The sequence below is a fragment of the Tachysurus fulvidraco genome, chromosome 18, assembly GCF_022655615.1.
Source record: "Tachysurus fulvidraco isolate hzauxx_2018 chromosome 18, HZAU_PFXX_2.0, whole genome shotgun sequence".
Lineage (NCBI taxonomy): Eukaryota > Metazoa > Chordata > Actinopteri > Siluriformes > Bagridae > Tachysurus > Tachysurus fulvidraco.
The window spans coordinates 2934047-2958689 of NC_062535.1; the positions used below are offsets into that span (position 1 = coordinate 2934047).

Here is a 24643-nt window from a genome sequence, read left to right on the forward strand (position 1 = left end):
CCAATCTACCATTTTCCCCAGACCTCCATGCTGAGGTTTCTTTGGTCATGTCTGACTATTCAGCCATTATAGGGCTTGAAAGCCATGGTTATGGGGCGATGCCTGGGGTTGAAGAGACGCTTACGGGCTATCTCTCACCTACATCGCTCGCATGGAGAAAACCTGCATTCCATCCAAGCCTTGTAGGACTACTTCATCCCTTGTGGGTAAGGCCTACACGGCAGCAGGCCAAGCAGGTGCGGTGGCATGGCAGTTTTGCAGGCCTACCAGGCTGACCTGCTGACAGAGCTTGAAGGTGGCCAGGGGTTGGGACCTCAGGTGGTATTTGAGCTCCACCGAGCCACTGACTTTGCGCTCCGTGCCACAAAGCAAACGGCCCACTCCATAGGCCATGCAATGTCTGCGCTGGTTGCCACCGAGAGGCACCTGTGGCTCAATTTAACTGATATTAAAGATAAGGATAGGTCTCTCTTCTGGATGCTCCGGTGTCACCTCAAGGCTTGTTCGGTGACGCAGTGAGTACTGTCCTCGACAGGCACCAAGAGGTAAAATGACAGTCGGCAGCATTCAGGGAGTTTCTCCCTCGTAGTGGCGAGCAGCCTGGGCCACCTTCCAGCCGCACCCAACCCCCTCCTAGTTCACTCAGGGCAGTAAGTAGGTTTAGTGTGGCTGCCCGGGTCCCCCCATCAAAGACTAGGGAGGCCGGTCAGCATAGCCCATTCAGGAAGGCTCCCCCTACTGCTTGCCCGCTGCCTTCGGCGTTTTGGGGAGCAGTAGGGTCTATGCCTGCTCCTCTTCCTTGCACGGATCTCCCTGGGTTAGCACCTGCCAGTGCACTGTTTTAGGGCACCTGGGAGGTCTGTGCGAGGTTGACACCATTATCAGACAACCGGGCAGCATGGAAACTTCTGCCATGTGTGTCTCAGTGGGTCCTGGGTACTGTAGAAAAGGCTACAGGATCCAGTTCTCCTCCCGCCCTCTGTGTTTCAAGGATGTCTTGCCCACGATCATTGGCAGGCACCAGGCGGTGTTCCTCCAAGAGGAACTTGTCTTGCTCCTGAGGAAAGGGGCCATAGAGCATGTTCCCCTCCTTGAGCGGGACTTGCTTTACAGCCAATATTTTGAAAAAGATTGTTCCCAAAAAGTACTCTGGAGACTTACAGCTTCAGGATGCTCACGCTCAAGGTTATCGTGTCCCAGATCATGTCCAAAGACTGGTTTGTGATGATTGACCTTGAGGGTGTTTATTTTCACATAGGCATTCTGCCAGAGCACAGGAAGTTCCTCAGGTTCACTTTTGGGGGCGAAGTATACCAGTATTGTGTTTTTCTTTTTGGCCTAGCCCTTTCACCACGTTTACAAAGAGCATGGACGCTTCTCTGGCACCGTTGGGTATCCAGGGCATCCGTTTACTGAAAAACCTGGATGCTGTGCTTGCCCATATGAGGTCTCTAGGCCTTAGGTTGAACCAAGAAAAGTGTGTGCTTTCTCCTTCTCAGAGAACCACCTTGGGGTAGTTTGGGACTCCACCACAATGTGGTCACATCTGTCTCCCCCTCGGGTGGCTACCATCTTGTCAGTGGTGAAAGTTATTCGGCTAGGAGAGAGTGAGTGCTCGGCCTCATGTTGGCAGCAGCCAACGTTATACCTTTGGGCCTGCCTCAAATGAGGCCATTCCAGCTCTGGTTTAGGGGTGCGGTCTTTCATCCTCACAGACATCCCTTCAGGGTTATAAGGGTTACGCGCCATGGGCTTCGTACCCTTCTTATGTGAAAAAGACGCCGGTTCCTGGCATTGGGTCCCACTCTAGGGGTGTGTCACCGTCACAGGACTCTTTCAATGGGTGCCTCACTTTTGGGCTGGGGAGCGGCTTTGGATGGCCGTCCTGCTCAGGATCTATGGGAGGGCCCCTATCTCTCATGGCAGTTTAGCCTGGGGATGAGGGCTGTGTTTCTAGCATTGAAACACTTTCTTCCACACCTCAGGGACTGCCATGTCTTAATAAAGACAGACAGCACTGCAGTGGTTCCCTATATCAATCAGGGCGGTCTGCGTTTGCGCCCCATTTTCAGTTTTTCACAGCAGATTCTGCTCTGGGCAGAGACCAGGTTCATTTCACTTAGAGTGATTTTCATTCCAGGGCATGTAAATTGGAAGGCAGACTTCCTGTCGAGGCAGGTGCTGAGGCCCAGGAAGTGATGTCTCCACCCCCACCCACTAGGTGGGGAGAATTTGGCAGATTTTTGGCCGGACGGAAGTGGACCTGTTCGCCTCCAAGGAGTCAACCCACTGTCCACCGTGGCTTTCCCTTTCTCATCCGGCCCCTTTGGGCCCGGATGCCTTGGTATGGATGTGGCTGAGGCTCAGTCTGTCCGCCTCCCCCCCGGTAGCTCTACTCCTGCAAGTCCTAGCCAGAGTGTGCCACAGCATTTCAACCTTCTCCTAGTTGCCCCTCGTGTGCCCTCTTGGGTTAATTCACGGTCCTAGCCTCCCTCCTGAATGGGAGGTTCCCGTCAGGGAGGATCTCCTCTCTCAGGCACGAGGGGCAATCCTACACCCCCGCCCTGAGATGTGAAAGCTTTGGGTCTGGCTTTCGAGGTGGACCAGTTCCTAGAGGCAGGCCTCTCATCTGAAGTGACCGAGACTCTACTGAATGCCACGGCTCCCTCTACTAGGTAGCTATATGCTCTGAAGTGAAGGCTTTTTTGCCTCTGGTGTGATGAAGACTGTCAGGATCTGCAGCACTCCTCAAATTGCAGATGAAATGCTTTCAAAAGAATTGGACGGTGTGGCTCCGAAACAATCATCTGACCCTGAACTATGATAAGACAGTCTCTATGTGCTTTTCAATAGAAAGAAAGATCAATAAAAATTTTAGAATAAAGATTGATGAGAAGGAGATAGTTGAGGTACATGAATTAAAATTTCTAGGGGTTACATTAGATTCTCATCTTAAGTTTGATAGTCATGTAAAGAGGCTGTGTAGAATTGTCAAGACTAATTTAAACTGCTTTCGATTGATAAGACAATATATACCCATTAAGGCAGCAAAGCAATTTATGCATTCTATGATATTTTGTCATCTATCTTATTGCATCACTGTTTGGGTTTAGGCCAATCAAACAACAATTACACCTATTAGGACATTATATAAACAGGCATTAAACGTAATGGTCCAAAAACCTCTAAGATGGCACCATTGCATCATTCTAAGGAAGCATAATATATGGAGTTTTGACAGTTTTGTAAATTATTCATTTTTAAAACTAATTTTTAAGTGTATGAACAACCTTGCACCAGAAATACTCTGTCAATTAGTAGTGAAACAAAAGAGCAGAATAAGAACTAGAGGCACAAGTAGTGGAAACTGTATAGCCGCAAAACATAGAAACATAGAACATTTGGTCAGACATCATTTTTAGTAAGAGGCATACATTTTTAAGCCCATTTTAGCTTATGGATGGAATGTATTTATTGCATGTATTTTAATAGCTATAAATTCTTGATTTAATATTCTGTAATTTCTGTTTTAACTTACTATAAGCCTAATCAGGGACAGCGGTTGCAAATTAGTCATGGCTATAAACCTGTATGGATGGCATCTACTTTGTACTTTATAAAGCAATGTTTTATGCATTTATCCCTGTCAAATAAACATCAATAATAATAATAATAATAATAATAATAATATGAATAATCCAGTTCACTGCCCGGTCGGTACAATGCTGGTGTTCCTGCAGTCTTGTTTTTCTCGGGGCCTGTTCCCCTCTACTTTAAAGGCATACGTGGATGCAATCACTGCGAACCAGGAGCCTGTCCTCGGAGCCTCCTTGGGTAGGCACCCTCTGGTTTCTCGCTTCCTGCATGGTGTCTCTCTGTGGTCCTCTCTGATGTTTGCAGATGACAGGGAGCAGGTGGAGGAAAACCTGGAGAGGTGGAGGTTTGTGCTGGAGAGAAGAGGAATGAAAGTCAGTCGTAATAAGACTGAATAAATGTGTGTGAATGAAAGGGAGAGGAGTGGAACAGTAAGGTTACAGGGTGAAGAGGTGAAGAAGGTACAGTAGTTTAAGTACTTGGGGTCAACAGTCCAGAGTAATGGAGAGAGTGGGAAAGAGGTAAAGAAGCGTGTGCAGGCAGGTTGGAGTGGGTGTAGAAAGGTGTCAGGAGTTCTGTGTGATAGGAAAATATCAGCGAGAATGAAGGGGAAGATGTACTGGACAGTGGTGAGACCGGCCATGCTGTATGGTTTAGAGACAGTGTCACTGAAGAAGAGACAGAAGTCGGAGCTAGAGGTAGCCAAACTGAATATGTTGAGGTTCTCTTTGGGAGTGACAAGATTGGACATGATTAGGAATGAGTACATCAGAGGGACAGCTCATGTTGGACGTTTGGGAGACAAAGTTAGGGAAGCCAGATTAAGATGGTTTGGACATGTTCAGAGGAGGGAGAGTGAGTATATTGGTAGGAGAATGCTGGACATGGAGCTGCCAGGCAGGAGGCAAAGAGGAAGGCCAAAGAGGATGTAATTAATGAGCATTTGAAGCTAGTGGGTGCAAGTGTTGAGGATGCAGAAGATAGGGATAGGTGGAGAGAGATGATTCGCTGTGGTGACCCCTGAAGGGAAAAGCCAAAAGAAGAAGAAGAAGTTGGCTCTGCTCCTAGCCTTGGCCTCTCTCAAGAGTGAGGGATTTGCAGGCCTTGTCGATCACCTGCCTAGAATTTTCTCCCTGGCATGTCTAAGGCTATTATGCACCCCAGGGCAGGATATGTCCCTAAGGTGCCCCTAATGGCTGGCTGTCAAGTCATACTTTCCCCGCCCCATGAGTCAGCAGAACAGGAGGGGCTGCATTTGCTTTGCCCAGTAAGGGTCTGTTCCCAGTCTGCTCATGCTCTCTCACAGCCTCTGGCACAGTCATCAACCAGAGCGTGGCTGCATGGGTATTGGCATTCCTACTGTATAGCGTCAGCCCTGATGCAGCTTCGAGTTCCCTCGAAAGGGAACTATGCCAGGTTACGTATGTAACAAGGTTCCCTGAGAAGGGACCGAGACGCTGTGTCGCTGGCCACGCCCCAGGCGTTTTCTCGTGCTTCCTTCAGACAAGTAGACGCTGGAGTAATGTAACATAGATGCCCTTATATGGACTTACTGGCATGTAATCACTTCGTCACGTGTCCTTCCCGACCCATTAATTTGGCGAGTTTACACACAGAGCTTCAGACACAACCTCCTCACAGAAGCGTTCCTTCATGATTCATGGCTCATGATTGTGTTATGATTACACACTCACCTTCTCAGGGAACTGGATTACATACGTAACCCGGTGTAGATACATCTGATTTCAAATGGGCCAGCAAAGATGAGTTTCAAGAAGGGGTCCTTAGGATACTGAAAGATATTATTGGGCCAAAGATTGATTGGGCCAGAGTCACTAGCTGTGTGCAAAAAAAGAAACTGTAAGTGAATACACTGAAAGATTTGGTCAATCAGCTGTTGCATACAGTGGAATAGCCAACAGTCCAGATAATGAATTAGATGATATGGGACCATTAGTCAGGGCATGGTTTGAGGGCCTTTCATCAGAATACAGAAAATTGCTGCCTTTCTTAGACCTTACTCGGTCTAATCAAACACTTAAAAGCAATTTGGACAGATTAGCCATCTGGGAAAGGGATTCTGATGTTAAGATAAAAGTCAGAACAGCCACAGCATCGTTAAATAATTCCTATGTAGAGACTAGGCAAGAACCCAGATTCCTGAAGAGAGAGGTAACATGTAGCTATTGTGGAAAATCATGGCACTGGGTAAAAAATAGGAAAGATAGGAAAAAAAGATAGGAAAAAGCAAAAAGGTAGCAGAAGTCTTTCTAGTAAAACCATAGGACAGCTTGCTCAGGCCTGTACAAATGTAGTTTTAGGCTAAACAGTAAAAGTCAGCTGTGCAAAATCAGTATCCACATCAATAAATCAAGCTAATATCACCTCCTCCTGTTGGGGAAATTGGTTAACTACTCTCACAGCCCTAAACATGGTTTTGGACCATGCCCCTGTCACTAACCCATCCTCTTGTGTGATGTCTGCAATGACTGATGTTCCTTTAGAAGATGAAGAAATGGCTCATGATTGTGTTATGATTACACACTCATCTTCAAATACTATTGCAGAGACTCTGCTAAATAATGCTGATTTTGAATTGTTTGTTGATGGTTCAGCTCAAGTCATTGTAGGGTATAGGAGAGCAGGAAATGCAATGACTTCTGTATCTAATGTAGTAGATTCTAGTTGTCTCCCAGATTCCAAACCTAAAACTGCAGAATCTAAGCCTGTTCATAGTGTACAGTACAGTACAAGTGGGTACTAGAATAACAACAACCAGTGTCATTATGCCTCCAGACTCTCTAACAGACCTCTACAAAGATGTTCCAATGTATGAAGCATGGAAATGGTTAGATAAGGGGGCCATGGTTTGTCCCTAACATGTTCCAGAAAAATAAGATTAATCAGTTTATCAGAAAAACAACCCAGGCGGACAGGAAAATCTGCATTCAAACCCCTGTAAGTTTGTGCCAGTAAGGCCTAGGATCAATCTGAAACTAGTTTCTGAAACTAGAGTCTGAAACTATCTCTTCTTTCAAATGAGACCAGGCTCACCCCTGTGTGTCAAAGTATGTGGGAGCTGTACCACTTTTTGTTGTACAATGGATATAGGCGGAGGTCCGTAAGAGGTTAAGAGCCTTGTACGTAAGTAGCAGCAGTTTGTAATCAATTCTAAACTTAACAGGTAGCCAGTGTAGAGATGATAAAATTGGGGTTATATGGTCATACTATCTTGTCCTAGTGAGAACTCTGGCAGCTGCATTTTGTACTAACTGTAACCTATTTACAGTATTAAAGATGCAGGACAACCACCTAGTAATGCATTACAATAGTCCAGTCTAGAGGTCATGAAGGCATGAACTAGCTTCTCAGCATCAGATACAGACAGGATGTTTCTCAGCTTGGCAATGTTTCTAAGGTGGAAGAAGGCTGTTTTGGTAATATGGGCGATATGATTTTTAAAAGACAAGTTACTGTCTAATATAACACCGAGGTCTTTCACTGTCGAGCTACTAGTAACAGTACATCCCTCTAAATGGGAGTTAAGGTGTGAGAGTTTCTGTGCACTGGTTTTTGGACCTATGAGTAGTATTTCTGTCTTATCGGAGTTTAACAATAGAAAGTTGCAGCTCATCCAGTCTTTTATCTCTCTAACGCATTGAGTTAATTTGGACACTGTGGCTATTTCATCTGGTTTTGATGAGATATATAAGTGTCATCAGCATAACAATGGAAACTAATCCCATGTCTTCTAATAATGTTCCCTAATGGAAGCATGTATATAGAGAAAAGCAGAGGTCCTAGAACTGATCCTTGAGGGACCCCATAATTAACTGGTAATAAACTGGAGGATTCACCATTTAATTCTACAAAATGGTATCGATCAGACAGGTAGGATCTAAACCAACTTAAAGCCTGTCCATGAATACCTGTGTAATTTTGTAAGCGATCTAGAAGAATGTTGTGGTCTATAGTGTCAAATGCAGACCTAAGGTCAAGTAGAACTAATAGTGACATACAGTCTTGGTCCGAAGCTAAGAACAAGTCATTTGTAACTTTAACAAGTGCTGTTTCTGTGGTATGATGGGGCCTGAAACCTGACTGAAACTCTTCAAGGATGTTGCTCTCCTGTAAGAAGGAGCTCAGTTGAACAGACACAACCTTCTCTAGTATTTTAGACATAAACCGAAGGTGTGAGATAGGTCTGTAATTTGATAGTTCATTAGGATCTAAATTAGGTTTTTTGATGAGTGGCCTAATAACTGCCAACTTAAAAGACTTCGGGACGTAACCTAAAGATAACGAGGAGTTAACCAGCTTTGTGTAACACTTCTTTCAGTAGTTTAGTTGGGATGGGGTCTAGTGAACATGTTGATTTAGCTGTAGTAATAAGTTTATCTAACTCTTCCTGTCCTGTACTTGTAAAGCTGTGGAAAGCCTTAGGTGAGATTGTGTCACTGGCTGCTCTCATATGTTGAGCGTCACCTATTTTATTCCTGATACTTTCGATTTTATCAGTGAAGAATCTCATAAAGTCCTCACTACTGAAATGTGATGGAATAGTGTGTTCAGATTTCTGTTTTTTTGTTAAACTAGCCGCTGTGCTAAATAAAAACCTGGGATTGTTCTAGTTATTTTCTATGAGTTTGCTCAGGTGCTCAGCCCTAGCAGCTTTTAGAGCCTGTCTGTAGCTGGACATACTGTCCTTATACACAATTCTAAAAACCTCTAATTTAGTTTTTCTCCATTTCCGTTCAAGGTTACGGGTCTCCCTCTTGAGGGTGTGAGTATGACTATTATACCATGGTGCAAGTGTTTTATCTCTAACCTTCTGTAATCTGACTGGGGCAACAGTGTCTAATGTGCTAGTGAATATAGCTATGCTGTTAGTCATTACATCTAGGTCGTTTGAGTTTAAGGGTACAGTAAGGAGTCCAGACAGATCAGGCAGGTTATATGTGAATCTGTCTTTGGTGGTCGGAATAATGGTTCTACCGAGTCGATAACATGGTGAGACATAGTTAGTCTGTTCTATAGGTAGTGAGTACATTATGAGGTAATGGTCTGTGATGTCATCACTTTGAGGTATAATATCTATATCAGTGACATATATTCTGTGTGATATTATTAAATTCAATTCAATTCAATTCAATTCAAGTTTATTTGTATAGCGCTTTTTACAATAGACATTGTCTCAAAGCAGCTTTACAGAATATAAACACAGAGCAGAAGGTAAACATAATTAATGATAAAGGAATTAACGAATAATAAAAGAAATAAGAATTAACAGAATAAAAATTCTAGATTATTATTAGATGTATATAGTTCACAGTGTGTATGTATTTATTCCCCTATGAGCAAGTCTGAGATGACTCAGGCAGCAGTGGCAAGGAAAAACTCCCTTAAATTGGTAAAGGAAGAAACCTTGAGAGGAACCGGACTCAAGGGGGAACCCATCCTCATATGGGTGACACTGGGGGTGTGATTGTAATATACAGTCAGTTAAATGTGGTATTGGTGTGAGGTTCAAGGACTTCTGATCTCCTGAGTACCACAGAGTCTAACTGGAGATGTCTCAGGATTCTTAAAGTCGGCCTCGGCTCAGTGGACGTCCAAAGGCTTCGTCCCACAGAGGACGTTGGGAGCTGGTACAGTGTCTGGATGCCTCGGGATGGGTACAAAGAGAGAAGCAGTGGAAAGGGATTAACATATCTGCTGTTCATAAAAATGTGCTGGTCTGATGTACTGGTGCATGATATTATGGGATGTATTATGTGTACACCTGACTAAAGAGATGAGTTTTTAATCTACATTTAAACTGGGAAAGTGTGTCTGCGCCCCGAACACTATCAGGAAGACTATTCCAAAGTTTGGGAGCTAAATAAGAAAATGCTCTACCACCTTTAGTAGACTTAGATATTCTGGGAACTACCAGAAGCCCGGAGTTTTGTGATCTCAGAGAGCGTGAAGGATTGTAACGTGTTAGAAGACTAGTTAGATACATGGGAGCTAAACCATTAAGAGCCTTGTACGTAAGTAGCAGCAGTTTGTAGTCAATTCTATACTTAACAGGTAGCCAGTGTAGAGATGATAAAATTGGGGTTATATGGTCATACTTTCTTGTCCTAGTGAGAACTCTGGCAGCTGCATTTTGGACTAACTGTAACCTATTTATTAAAGATGCAGGACAACCACCTAGTAATGCATTACAATAGTCCAGTCTAGAGGTCATGAAGGCATGAACTAGCTTCTCAGCATCAGATACAGACAGGATGTTTCTCAGCTTGGCAATGTTTCTAAGGTGGAAGAAGGCTGTTTTGGTAGTATGGGCGATATGATTTTTAAAAGACAAGTTACTGTCTAATATAACACCGAGGTCTTTCACTGTCGAGCTACTAGTAACAGTACATCCCTCTAAATGGGAGTTAAGTTGTGAGAGTTTATGTGCACTGGTTTTTGGACCTATGAGTAGTATTTCTGTCTTATCGGAGTTTAACAATAGAAAGTTGCAGCTCATCCAGTCTTTTATCTCTCTAAGGCACTGAGTTAATTTGGACACTGTGGCTATTTCATCTGGTTTTGATGAGATATATAACTGTGTGTCATCAGCATAACAATGGAAACTAATCCCATGTCTTCTAATAATGTTCCCTAATGGAAGCATGTATATAGAGAAAAGCAGAGGTCCTAGAACTGATCCTTGAGGGACCCCATAATTAACGGGTAGTAAACTGGAGAATTCACCATTTAACTCTACAAAATGGTATCGGTCAGACAGGTAGGATCTAAACCAGCTTAAAGCCTGACCATGAATACCTGTGTAATATTGTAAGCGATCTAGAAGAATGTTGTGATCTATAGTGTCGAATGCAGCACTAAGGTCAAGTAGAACTAATAGTGACATACAGTCTTGGTCCGAAGCTAAGAACAAGTCGTTTGTAACTTTAACAAGTGCAGTTTCTGTGCTATGATGGGGCCTGAAACCTGACTGAAACTCTTCAAGGATGTTGCTCTCCTGTAAGAAGGAGCTCAGTTGAACAGACACAACCTTTTCAAGTATTTTAGACATAAACGGGAGGTGTGAGATAGGTCTGTAATTTGATAGTTCATTAGGGTCTAAGTTAGGTTTTTTGATGAGTGGCCTAATAACTGCCAACTTAAAAGACTTCGGGACGTAACCTAAAGATAACGAGGAGTTAATGATATTAAGAAGAGGCTCACCAGCTTTATGTAACACTTCTTTCAGTAGTTTAGTTGGGATGGGGTCTAGTGAACATGTTGTTGATTTTGCTGTAGTAATAAGTTTATCTAACTCTTCCTGTCCTGTACTTGTAAAGCTGTGCAAAGCCTTAGGTGAGATTGTGTCACTGGCTGCTCTCATATGTTGAGCGTCACCTATTTTATTCCTGATACTTTCGATTTTATCAGTGAAGAATCTCATAAAGTCCTCACTACTGAAATGTGATGGAATAGTGTGTTCAGATTTCTGTTTTTTTGTTAAACTAGCCGCTGTGCTAAATAAAAACCTGGGATTGTTCTGGTTATTTTCTATGAGTTTGCTCAGGTGCTCAGCCCTAGCAGCTTTTAGAGCCTGTCTGTAGCTGGACATACTGTCCTTATACGCAATTCTAAACACCTCTAATTTAGTTTTTCTCCATTTCCGTTCGAGGTTACGGGTCTCCCTCTTGAGGGTGTGAGTATGACTATTATACCATGGTGCAAGTGTTTTATCTCTAACCTTCTGTAATCTGACTGGGGCAACAATGTCTAATGTGCTAGTGAATATAGCGTCTATGCTGTTAGTCATTGCATCTAGGTCGTTTGAGTTTGAGGGTACATTAAGAAGTCCAGACAGATCAGGCAGGTTATTTGTGAATCTGTCTTTGGTGGTCGAAATAATGGTTCTACCGAGTCGATAACGTGGTGAGACACAGTTAGTCTGTTCTATAGGTAGTGTGTACATTATGAGGTAATGGTCTGTGATGTCATCACTTTGAGGTATGATATCTATATCAGTGACTTCTATTCTGTGTGATATTATTAAATCTAGTGTGTGGTTACGTCGATGAGTTGCACTAGTGATGTTTTGTTTGAGCCCAAGTGAGTTTAGTAAGTCCATAAATGTGAGTTCTAAAGCGTCGTTTGTGTCGTCAACATGAATGTTAAAGTCTCCTACAATTAATGCTTTGTCAAAGTTAACTAATAGGTCTGAGAGGAAATCTGTGAATTCTCTAAGAAAAACTGTGTAGGGCCCTGGGGTTCTGTACACGGTCGCTAGAGCAAGAGACATCAGGGATTTCTTCGTGTGCACGTGTGATAGTGTAACATTAAGGACGAGCACTTCAAAAGAACTAAATCTAGGCTGTGTTCTCTGGGTAACAGTGAGGTAATCACTAAGGATAGTGGCGACACCACCTCCACGACCAGTCAGACGAGGTTCGTGCTTATAGATATATCCTGATGGTGTAGACTCGTTTAGACTGATGTATTCATTTGGTTTAATCCATGTTTTGGTGAGGCAGAGTGCAGTAAGGCTATTATCTAAGATCATTTCATTTACAATAAGTGCTTTGGGTGCAAGAGATCTAATGTTCAGAAGTCCAAACCTTAAGAACTGTTTTTGTTTGTTACTTTGGCATTTTTCTGGTCTAATTACAGTAAGATTATTTCGAGAACTTCTCGTGTATTTACTTTTGGATCTCACTGCTCGGGGAACAGACACAGTTTCTATAGGGTGAGCTATGTGTGCATTTTCTGTGTCAATGTGCTGAGGTGAAGGATGGCTATTAAGATTTAAATTTAAAGAGTAGTTTACCAGTCAGAAGGTGTTCAGCACCCTGGAGATGTGGTCCGAGAGGATCTCCGCTCCAACTCTGCTGGGGTGCAGGCCGTCAGCACGGAATAGCCTAGGACGCTCCCAGAAAACATTCCAATTATCGATAAAGAGTAGTTTCTGAGCCTGACACCATGACTGTAACCATTCATTTAAAGCGAAAAGTTTACTGAACCTTTCAATTCCTCGCTGGTAAGTTGGAAGTGGTCCAGACACGATGATCCTCGTCGTGGGCGCTGTGCTGCGAACCGTCTCCACCAGGGTGTTGAAGTCCCTCTTCAGGATCTCCGACTGCCTCAGGCTGGTGTCATTCGAGCCGACATGAAGAACCACAGCTCTGGTGTTTCTGCTCACGACTCTAGGTACCTGTGCAGAGACATCAAGAACACGAGCACCAGGTAAGCAGTGAGTGCGAGCCTTACCTTTAGCCACCGTAGCACGGACGTGGTGGATGATGGAGTCTCCGATGATCACGTTGTCGCAGTCCGTCTTGCGAAGGGGGGCGAAGCGGTTCCGGGTGGGGATCTCGAAGACCGGCGTTGGTGGAGGGGGAGAGGTCCTAGGCCGGGGACCGGCACGCGTCCTCCGCTGCTGCACCCAGGGCCTGCGGTGTCCTGGCGCCGGAGTGAACAGCTCCTGGGCAGGCCACTTCATCGGTGTGTTGGGCCTGGACAGAGAAACACGCGGGGTAGAGGTGGAGGGAGTGGTAATTACATCCTGGGAGTTTACCTGAGACAGGTGAGCGACCGACCGGGGAGCTTCCAGCGTGGCTTCCCGCTCCCGCAGCTCGGCCTGCTTCACCTGTAGTTCGCGGATCTGCTTCTCCACAGCAACAAGCTGGAGTTCTACCAAGTGCAGCTCCAATGCATCCTCACCTGCACTCAAAGACAGAGACGTAACCGGCATGGTGTTACAGAGCAAGTACAACAGATTGTAGTAGCGGTAGCCGAGCTAATAGGCTAGTTGTGCTAGCCGGCTAGAGGCGGACTATTTAACCTGTTTATTTATTTATTTATTGTATATCACTTGATTCTAAAAGATGAGAAAGGACATGGAGGAGAGCAGGGTGGGAGCGAGTCACTGGACTGAGCAGGTCAACTCCCTGCCTCTCACTCCAGTCTGTGAAATGAAAATGTGGAAGATGCGAGAGCTTGTACTAGCCGTAGCCGAGCTAACAAGCTAGTTATGCTCGCTGGCTAAAAGCTGACGCTGCGGGACAAGTAAATACTTTGTCAAGAATTAAAGTGTAGACTCAAGATAACTCGGAATTGAATAAAAAATACTCAGCCAGGCATATAAATTGGAAGATGCGAGAGCTTCCTGTGTGCAGCTTGCTTCCTGTGTGCAGCTTGCTTCCTGTGTGCAGCTTGCTTCCTCAAGCTAAATCTAGTGTGTGGTTACGTCGATGAGTTGCACTAGTGGTGTTTTGTTTGAGCCCAAGTGAGTTTAGTAAGTCCATAAATGTGAGTCCTAAAGTGTTGTTTGTGTCATCAACCTGAATGATAAAATCTCCTACAATTGACGCTTTGTCAAAGCTAACCAATAGGTCTGAGAGAAAATCTGTGAATTCTCTAAGAAAAAGTGTGTAGGGCCCTGGGGGTCTGTACACGATCGCTAGAGCAAGAGACATCAGGGATTTCTACGTGAGCATGTGCCATAGTGTAACATTAAGGACGAGCACTTCAAAAGAACTAAATCTATGCTGTGTTCTCTGGGTAACAGTGAGGTAATCACTAAGGATAGTGGCGACACCACCTCCACGACCAGTCAGACGAGGCTCGTGCTTATAGCCACAGAGCCAGACAAACACTGTGTTGTATGCCAACAGAATAATAACATCCCATCAACAGCACATACCCCAGCCCCACCAGGGCCTTTTCAACACTTACAAGTAGATTAAATCTCAATGTAAGGGAAAGACTCATGTCTCGGTAGTTGTAAATTTTGTAATCATTGAAAGAAGTTGCGCAAATGCTGAAGTGGAATCTTCATTGTCCATATAGACCACAAGCATCAGGTCAAGTAGAGAGAGCAAACAGGACATATTTTCCAGGAGAAGTAGTGAAGGAAGTTGTTTGATTGTTTTATTTCCTATTAGTTCTAGCATATTTTTGTGAATCATGTAGAAACCAAATCAAGTTACAATGCTAGTTAAATTCAAACTTTACATTAGACTTGTGGTTCCTGTATCTTATTTTTATGAAAGAAAAGGGGCAAGGTATCTCAGGGTATTATCTGTCCCCACATGGAAAGAACCTATATAAACATATATGTTTCAATATAGGTTTTGATATAGGTTTTTGATATATGTGACATATATAAAATTGGCAGTTTCCCTATATTATATGTATATATGTGCGCATACATATACCTATATAGGTACATATATGCACGTATATTATGCACCTTTATGTTCACCTATATAATAAGACATTATTATTATTATTACTATACTATAGGTTTCATCAGGACTTGTGTCTTATAAAAAACACTATACAAATAAGATTCCCTTATCCCCCATAAAAATCTTACTCATCATGAATATATTGTAATGTAACAACACACACAGGATGCAGACTGGTAGTGTACCTTATTCTTTGAAAGTCTGTCATGACCCTCCTCCTGGTGCTTGTATTTGGAAGCCCCTCCCTTTTTATTGTCAACCTTGAGAGAGAGAAACAAACTGATTAGCCCAACTCTTATTAACTTATTTACACCACCTTGCATATGCATCTTGTCAACAAAGCACATAAACTCATCATAGATTACACAATTACAAATCTACACACATGCCTACACATTAAGAAACAAGAGAGAGAGAGATAACCAAGTCAGTTACCTTTTTCTTTGAAGCCTTCTCAGTCGGCCCCTAGCTGCTCACTGTACTTTGAGTTTGGGATGTGAGGACGTTTTATTTGCCATTGTGTGCCATCTTTCTCCATTTCGATCAGTTTAATTTGGAGAGTTTTTTCAAGTTCTGGTGCAATAAAATTTAAATGTTATCATGAACTGCAAACGTTTGTCTAATCATGTTTACCAAATCTAACATTATTGGACTAAAGCAAATTAGCATATGGCTAACATGAAAGCTAAGCTATATTGCGGTACCTAGCAAGATTCATTTTATACTTCTTTAAGTACGAGCAAAACCATTTAATGTGGTATTTAACTACATAACGTCAGGTAAAGTTTTACTGCCAGCCACTATCTTTCGGTGCCAAAAATGAAATACAGCTACGCAGCGTGCTGGGCCGCATGCGGATAACGTCATCAACTATGCGACGCTGTAGCGGTCGATCTGAACTTGCGAGTATAAATAACGTTATGGAAATAAGAGGCAAGAAAAGCATTAGTATGGATCCACAGTTGCCAAAATGAGATATGAGCTACAAAATGATCCTGCCATTAGCTATATAGAAGACATATCTTGTATGTATAGAGCTTATATGTGGATATATGTGAAGCAATAGGAGGCCTGTATACGCATATATGCATCTCACTTTTGCCTACATGTGGCATATATACGCATATATGCAGCATATATGCAATATATATATGCATATATGCACCATATATATTGCCATATATGTGCATATATGCAGCATATATGCGCATACATGCCACATATAGGTTTCATATATGCGCGTATATCCACATATAGATTCTTTCCATGTGGGTCTCTTTGTGTCATTTGTTCCATTGTTTAAAGTGGCCATTTGATTCAAGGTCTGAGAAAGACTGTTACTGTATGTTAATGGGATTAAGGGTGAAATTCCAGGATCTGGTGTGGGGGCTGTTACATCCTTTCATGCTTTGATTGTCACCCGAGTGTTTTGTCTTTATCTGATGGGACTGCCCCCAAAAATGTGTATAATTACAATGTATTACAACTTTAGGTCAGACTTGATGACTGCAGTGCCCATGCTAGTATGCTCTGACTTACAGAATCATTTCATTGTGTATCTACAATAAAGACTACTGCGCAAGGATATCCAATTCTCCTGGTCTTCTCTGGAAAAAGTTTACAATAGACTGCAACTGGGCTCAGCAAAATCGTTTTCCAGCAAATACTCTACCTCCTTCCGCATAACAGATAGTTTCAATGAACTTATGCGGTAGGCATGTTGCTTGATAAGTCGAGCACCGTTCACATTAATGTCATGTTTCAGATTTGTTTGCGTAGGAACATCACCAAACAAACATTTAAAATCACAGTAATTTTACAATGTCTGTTCTCTGAGTCACAGTTAGATGGTCAAGATATGAGGAAAGATCTTCTAAAATCTCAGAATTTGATAACCTTGCACTCTGCTGAAAATCATGGCAAAACACCACACCATCTATGTCCGCATTGAACGTATCAGGAGGTGGCGTCAAATCCACGGCTATAGCAACAGACAAGGTAGCGGGGCCGGCAGTCTGTTCCGCAGCACCTGTCGTTGACACCGACTCTCTGACATGATAAGATTTTAGCATGTTAAGATGACAAACGGGTTTTACGTTTTCGGTCAGGTGTGCACAACATATAATAAGTTTCACTCATCCTTTTTTTCACAACATATGGACCAAAGAAACAAGCAGACAAAGATGATCCTGCCACAGTTAACAATACCAGCACTTCTTCACCAGGTCTATCATATTTGTGCTTCATGTCTTTCTGAGCACTTGCAAGTGACTCTCTACCAATCAGTTTGAAGACGTTCTTGAAAAGTGCTTACATAATCCAATACATTAGTTTTTGACCTAAGCGTAGGCTTTAAGATGTGTTCTTTGAAAACTTTTAACTGACCTATCACTTGATGTCGGAACACAAGTTCAGCAGGGCTGAATCCAAGAGATTCTTGAGTTGTTTCTCTTACAGCAAATAAGTCCAAAGGACATATAAGACTTAAGGGTTTGGTGAAACCTCTCAAATTGACTCTGCGGGTGGTATGCACTTGAGACTCGGTGTCTCCAGTACAAAATTTGTACCCTGATCAGTCTCTAATATTTTTGGATGTCCGAACTGGAGAATTTACTAACAACAGGTGCAGTAATTTTTCTTAGTGGAATCGCCTCGGGAAATCGGATGGTCATACACATAACAGTTAATAAAAACAAATTTTCAGACTTCGTTTTTGGTAATGGACCAATACAGTCTACCAACACACGTTTGAACAGTTCTCCCAACGCAGGTATAGGAGATAAAGGAGCGGGTGGAATTATTTGATTTGGCTGTCCAATAATCTGACAAGTATGACAAGTACGGCAATAGTGAACAACATCTTTCTTTAGCCCAGGCTATGATTGTGTGTCTTGCTAACTCCTAAATGACCAGCCAGCTGGTGATCATGAGCCAAGCTCAACACATATTGATGATAGGAAAACGGTACCACAATTTGATACACAACATTACAGTCTAAAATCTCATCAGCGTCCCTGACTATTTCAATTCTTTCCTGGTCCTCACTTTTTCCAGACAAAGATATTAACCCCTTCGACACAAAAGGAAGGTAACTCTCGTCAATTTTCTCCGCAGACTGTAAATCGACCACAGATTTAACTCTTTAACAAACCAGAGCTAAATTTTTAACATGACGTTTGAGATTGCGAACTGTCAGTCTGTAACTTTTCAGGACTTGTAGAAGAAAATACATTCTTGTGAGTTATCCGCAAGTACAGCTGCATATGATAAAGTATTTTAACTTTAATAACTTTCTGCTCATTAAGTTACACTACTACACGTTCAGCTAAACATCCCTTAAATTTTTCCTGCATCATCAACTCTCTTAAAGATTCAAAATCATTTGCCTTACTAATAGAACACCATTTATCGAACAACACTCACTTATCCCTTTCAAATTCCACAAATGTTTGTGTAAGGCTCTTTTTGTGTTTCCTAAAATGTTGCCTATAAGTCTCCGAGACCAACTCACATGCTCACAAGATAACAGATTTTACAGATTCATATTTCAGACTCTCTTCAATTGATAATGCAGAACAAACTTCTTGCGCTTTGTCAAATAACCTACATTGCAAAAGCAATGACCAGACCACCTTAGGCCAACGAAGAGAAATGGTGATGCTTTGAAATGCACTGAAGTAAATATCTACTCCAGTTTCTCTAAATTGAGGAACAAGTGCAATGTGTTTACTTACATCAAAATTGTCGGGCGACAAACCACCTTGCTGTGAAGGAAAATTGGCTTGAGTGAGGTCCGGCTGTACAGTTGAGCCAATAGCATTTTTTAATGCATCTAACTCAAGCTTCAGCTTCACCTGCTTCTCAGCCTCGATTTCCAGTTTTCTTATTTCCAATTTCAAGTTCAATTCAGCTTGGCTTGTCTAGGCTCTCTTTTGCGCTTCATAATGCAAACGGGCCATACAGACTTTAAGTCGCGCCCCTTCCAGTGAACCAACAGAACTGGGTGTTAATGGATCAAAAGGTGGTAAGCCGGCCATAGCTTCGGCCTCCGCCTCTGCTTCAGCATCAGCTCCGCCACTCCACTTATTCTCCTCCCCAGAACTGAACTGCTCTTGAGCAACACCATGCACGTCATCAACACCACCTTCCACGTTTGACGTAGGCCAAACCTGCAACTCGTTCAAATGCAGGTACATGAAATAACAATGAAATGTGTGATTTATTATATACGGGTGAGAAAGGAGATAAATGGACAAAATATAAAAATATAAACCTAAGAGAAAATGAGACGTCAGTGATGCCAAAGTAAATAAAGAAAAATAACAAAACCAATACTAACTGTTTTAAACCTCTAACCTAACTAAGGAAAATAAACAAGAAAAGAAATTTTTCCATCGCCGAGCGCGGGATACTTCCCTACTCTAAGCTATTAAACAGAAACATACGGGGGATTGGGGGCGTACAAATCTTACCTAATGTATTTAACATCGAGTTACCTAAGTGTGGTACAATGGAAGTCGCACGACATCTTACCTGTCCCACTTCCTCTGGTATAACAGAATAAACAAAAGGAGCAAAAGCTCCTAAGACTCAAAGAGGAAACACAACTGCAATATTAAGGTAACAGTATAACACATTCACCATAAACAATGAGTAACACGGCAACAACATCAAAGGAAAAGTGGAAGTCCTTTTCGCTTCTTTTCCTGGCGTTTTATATCTGCCGGCTGAAGTTCATTGGCAGCGGATAGGTCAAAGCTAAATGATGATTGGCATCTCCCTTAGCCAACCAGTAGTCACGGGTTTTTGTTTTTGTTTAAAGATTTGTTTTATTAAACATGAAGACTGAAGACAAGTTGTGGTCCAGCATCAGCTGATCTACAGTAATGTCTTATTTATACTCTTCTACACATATTATTATTATTATTATTAGTAGTAGTAGTAGTAGTAGTAGTAGTGACTTTTCTTATTAATAATTATCCATTTGGGTCAACTTTTAAGATCACTTGCTCTCAACTTTTACTTTTATGCAGATGACACTCAGCTTTATGTATAATCAAAACCTGATGTTAATGTGTTGTGTCTTTTCTCTCTCAATGTATCGCCGAGATAAAAAAAATGGATTTCTGGAAATTTCTTGTGTCTGAACAGTGACAAGACAGAGGTAATGCTCATTGGCTCACCCTACCAGTTACAGATCTTTAACTTTAAGTGTGGATGGCTCTACACTAGAATTCCAAACAAATTAAAAAAATTTTAGGGGTGATATTTGATGCAAATTTAACATTTGTTCCCCATGTTCAGAACACTGTAAAGACATCATTCTTTCATTTAAAAACATTGCCAGATTGCGTCCTGTGCTGTCACTCCCGGTGGCTGAAAAGTTGATCTTTGTGTTTTCTCATATTGATTATTGTAATGCTTTGCTGGTTGGGGTCTCAAACGCTACCCTAAATAAATTACAGCTAGTTCAAAATTCAGCCGCCCGAATCATGACTGGCACCAGGACAAGGGATCACATCACTCCAGACTTGGAGTCCTTACATTGGCTCCTTGTCAGATTTTGGATGGATTTTAAAGTTCTTATGCTTACCTACAAAGCTTTGAATGGTTTGGCTCCTCACTATCTCACTGAGATTGTAGCCCCCTACACACCAGTGCGTGATCTCCGCTCTTCGGAAACCGGCCTTTTAATCGTCCCACATACCCGTTTAAAATCTATAGGTGATGGGGCATGTTCTTCTGTAGCTCCGAGACACTGGAATTCCTGCCTGTTCGGATTAGGCAAACAGAATCCCTTAGTTTCTTTAAATGCTTATTTCTTTAAAGTAGCTTTTACTTGAAAGTGATTTTTTTTAACATATTTGTTTTGATAGTATGTTCTTATTTGGTGTGTTTTATATCTTACTTATTTAAACATATTATTTGTATAATTGTATGTTTCCTTTTTCTTCTGTGAAGCGCTTGGAGATGCTACTTTTAAAGGTGCTATAGACAATAAAGTTTATTATTATTATTATTATTATTATTCATAATAATAATAATAATAATAATAATAATAATAATAATAATAATAATAATAATAATAATAAAGGGGGTTCTGGGTAATGTAGGTGAAATCTATTAACCTGATGTTTAAACTACAGTGTGTTGGTTTGCACATATAATTGTTTTTCGTCTGCTTTGTAAGAATAAAGAACTATATCATATTCAGCTCATTTACACCTATGCAGGAAGTTTAGAACACCAAGCCATGTAAACAGTCATGTTAAAATCATCATTCTTTTTTTATGTGGACATTTCTAATCTAAAGATGTTAATAAGGCCTTGTCCTTCTATGTTTTTACCTTGTATCTGTTGTGGGTAAAACGTGTCATTGTCAGTGGATGTTTTCTTAGATTATGAAAAGAACAGAATTGACATGAGACGAGTTGTCGGGAGTTATGCATAAACAACTTCCTATAAATCTTCTAGTAGGCCTTCTAGCAGACCTTGGCCGGTTCAGATTAGCTTGATCAGGAGATGAGCATGCAGTGATTTTGAGCCAATGATTGATGATGTTTTGCGTTTTGCTTTTACTTTTGCTTTTTTGTTTGAGTTCTGTCTATAAACTCTTGCTGTAATCAATGATCGGGGCCCTTCAGCTCTCATTCTATATGTGGAGTGTTGGGTCCTGCTGAACACAATAAATTGTGAAACCTTTTTTACTCTTCCCGGTGTCTACCGGTGTGACACTTTATACTTTAAAATCTATCAAACCTCAAAACTTCCACGACAGTTTTTGTTTTATTATTATTAGTGTATATATATATATACGCTAGATGGCGCTGTTTAACTGGAAATAAGTTTCTATTCTCCATAAAGCAGTCACTGCTGCATAATTTTACTGCAGTCTCCTTCAACACTAATCCAACAATCCTCAATGAGTCTGTCAGGAATGTGCAGTTATTTATTTATTTATTTATTTATTTATTTATTTATTTATTTATTTATTTATTTATTTATTTATTTATTCATTCATTTAAATTGCAGGATCATTTTTAATAATTATTTAAGTAATAAACTGGTTAACAGCCACATATGGGTGTCATAAAAGATCTGAATGTGGAAAGTCTGCTCAGTGTTGAAACTTTCATTTAGTAAGTGGTCTAGTAACTGTATAGTAAGTGGTCTAGTAACTGTTTAGTAAGTGGTCTAGTAACTGTTTAGTAACTGGTCTAGTAACGGTTTAGTAACTGGTCTAGTAACTGTTTAGTAACTGGTCTAGTAACGTTTTAGTAACTGGTCTAGTAACTGTTTAGTAAGTGGTCTAGTAACTGTATAGTAAGTGGTCTAGTAACTGTTTAGTAAGTGGTCTAGTAACTGTTTAGTAACTGGTCTAGTAACGGTTTAGTAACTGGTCTAGTAACTGTTTAATAAGTGGTTTAGTAACTGTTTAGTAACTGGTCTAGTAACGTTTTAGTAACTGGTCTAGTAACGGTTTAGTAACTGGTCTAGTAACTGTTTAATAAGTGGTTTAGTAACTGTTTAGTAACTGGTCTAGTAACGGTTTAGTAACTGGTCTAGTAACTGTTTATTAAGTGGTTTAATAACTGTTTAGTTACTGATTTAGTAACTAGTAACTGGTCTAGTAACTGTTTAGTAACTGGTTTAGAAACTGTTTAGTTACTGGTTTAGTAACTAGTAACTGTTTAGTAATTGGTTTAGTAACTGTTTAATAACTGGTTTATTTACTGGTTTAGTAACAAGTAGCTGGTCTAGTAACTGGTTAGTTATTGGTTTATTAACTGTTTAGCAACTGATTGTTTACTAAAACAATCATAAATATAATATTTAAAAAAAGGAAGAAAATTAAAACAAAAACACAAAGTTACAAACAAACAACAATCTCATTGTACTTCTAAAAATAATCAGAGCTTTCAATTATGGATTGTATTAAAGGTAAATAAAAAATACATGCATAAATATTCATCACATTTCCTTAAAAAGCCAACACATACAAACAAACAAACAAATAAATAAACACCAAGCTGGCAGAGAGTCAGTGTTTAAATATTTGAGTAAAATTCCAAGCTTCAGGTTCTAATTTGTATGAAATGTAAACAAACAAGCAAATAAATAAAGTTGTGGCACTTCTAATTTATTTCTTACAAAAGCTGAACACTTGTATAGGACAATATCCAAAGCTCTAAAATCAGAATAATATCTAATTAAAACAAACAAACAAACAAACAAACAAACAAGGCCAAAGGTAGAGTGAACTGAGTGCTAGTACTGTATCTGATAACACTTAGAACCCTAAAAGTTACATCAAATCAATCAATCAGATAATATATTAATTCATTCATTCATTTTCTACCGCTTATCCGAACTTCTCGGGTCACGGGGAGCCTGTGCCTATCTCAGGCGTCATCGGGCATCGAAGCAGGATACACCCTGGACGGAGTGCCAACCCATCTCAGGGCACACACACACTCTCATTCACTCACACACACACACACACACACACACACACACACACACACACACACACACACACACACACACACACACACACACACACACACACACACACACACTACGGACAATTTTCCAGACATGCCAATCAACCTACCATGCATGTCTACCATGCACCCCCAACCCTGGAGGTGTGAGGCGAACGTGCTAACCACTAAGCCACCGTGCCCCCCCAGATAATATATATAAAGTCATAAATTGATATGAGTAATAAAATTGTCACAGCAATTCCTAACTTGAAACTTGAGTCATCTGAGTGTTGGGGTTTTGTATCACATGTAAACAAGCAAATATACAATGTTATGGTATATAATCATTTATATTGTTTACAAAATGCAAAACAAACACTGTTATGTACTCAAAAACAACAAAATACACCAAAAACAACCGAGAAGTATAAAAACAAAAGTAATTAATTAATGTATGCGTTTTTAGGGCGTGGTTTAGGATTGTAATGGGCGTGTATAGTCTAGTGTTGACTCCGCCCCTTGTGTCCAATCTCGGGGCTTTGTGGGCGGGGTTAAAGCGGTGCTGAGTTCAGTGGAGAGCGATGATGATGATGATGATGATGATGATGATGATGATGTGATGGTCCGCGCGCGCAGCTCCGCACTCCGGTGCAGTGTTTGTCTGTGTGTGTGTTTCTATAAGCACCGACTTTAGACAGAAGTGAAGAAGAAAAATAAACAGAAAAGAAAGGAGGGAGAGGAGGAGTGTGATCAGACCGAACGGGATTAGAAGGACCATGTGAGTGGACGGAGAGGATGGATGTCCACATGGAGCTCGCGCTCTTACCGCGCTGTTTCCTGCTCCTCGCGCTCTTTTCCCTCAGCGCGAGCGCCGCGCACACAGGTAACCCAGGCAAGCGCGCGCGCCTTTAACCTCTGATTTCTGCATCTTTTGTGCACCTTGATGAAGTTTACATGGACTTCCGGCTCAGGTATCATCGGAGAATCCAAATGGTATCAAACGACTCATTTGAATGAATTGATGGTGTAATGCATTGGTTTTGATTAAGACACGAGAGCTGTTTTATCAGACAACACAATACGTCAGTGTCTCAGCACTGTGGCGTGTTCGGTCCCCGGTAACCGGTTCCCTTCAGCACAGCTCGTGCATGCAGAGCGGTGTTTAATTTAATGCAGAAGTTTTAAACGTGTCGCAGGAACTCAGTGTGCAGTGAAAAATCCTGTTAGTTTGTTTATTTGCCTTTCAGTTTTACATTCATTTTTATTTCTGTTGGATGGGATTCGATTTTTAGAGATTATTATTATTATTATTATTATTATTATTAT

General features: G+C 41.3%; 1 protein-coding gene across 2 annotated transcripts in view; it reads left to right on the forward strand.

Moving 5' to 3' along the window:
- The first annotated feature begins 23933 nt into the window (after window positions 1-23933).
- erbb4a (erb-b2 receptor tyrosine kinase 4a) overlaps window positions 23934-24643 on the forward strand; it is a 91224-nt gene continuing 90514 nt past the window's right edge. Inside the window, exon 1 of one of the 2 annotated variants that reach the window (XM_047803646.1) lies at window positions 23934-24200. In XM_047803646.1, coding sequence (XP_047659602.1) covers window positions 24113-24200 — 88 coding nt within the window. In that variant the 5' untranslated portion in view covers window positions 23934-24112. The remainder of the gene's footprint in view (window positions 24201-24643) is intronic. The other variant, XM_047803645.1, reaches the window with a different exon arrangement.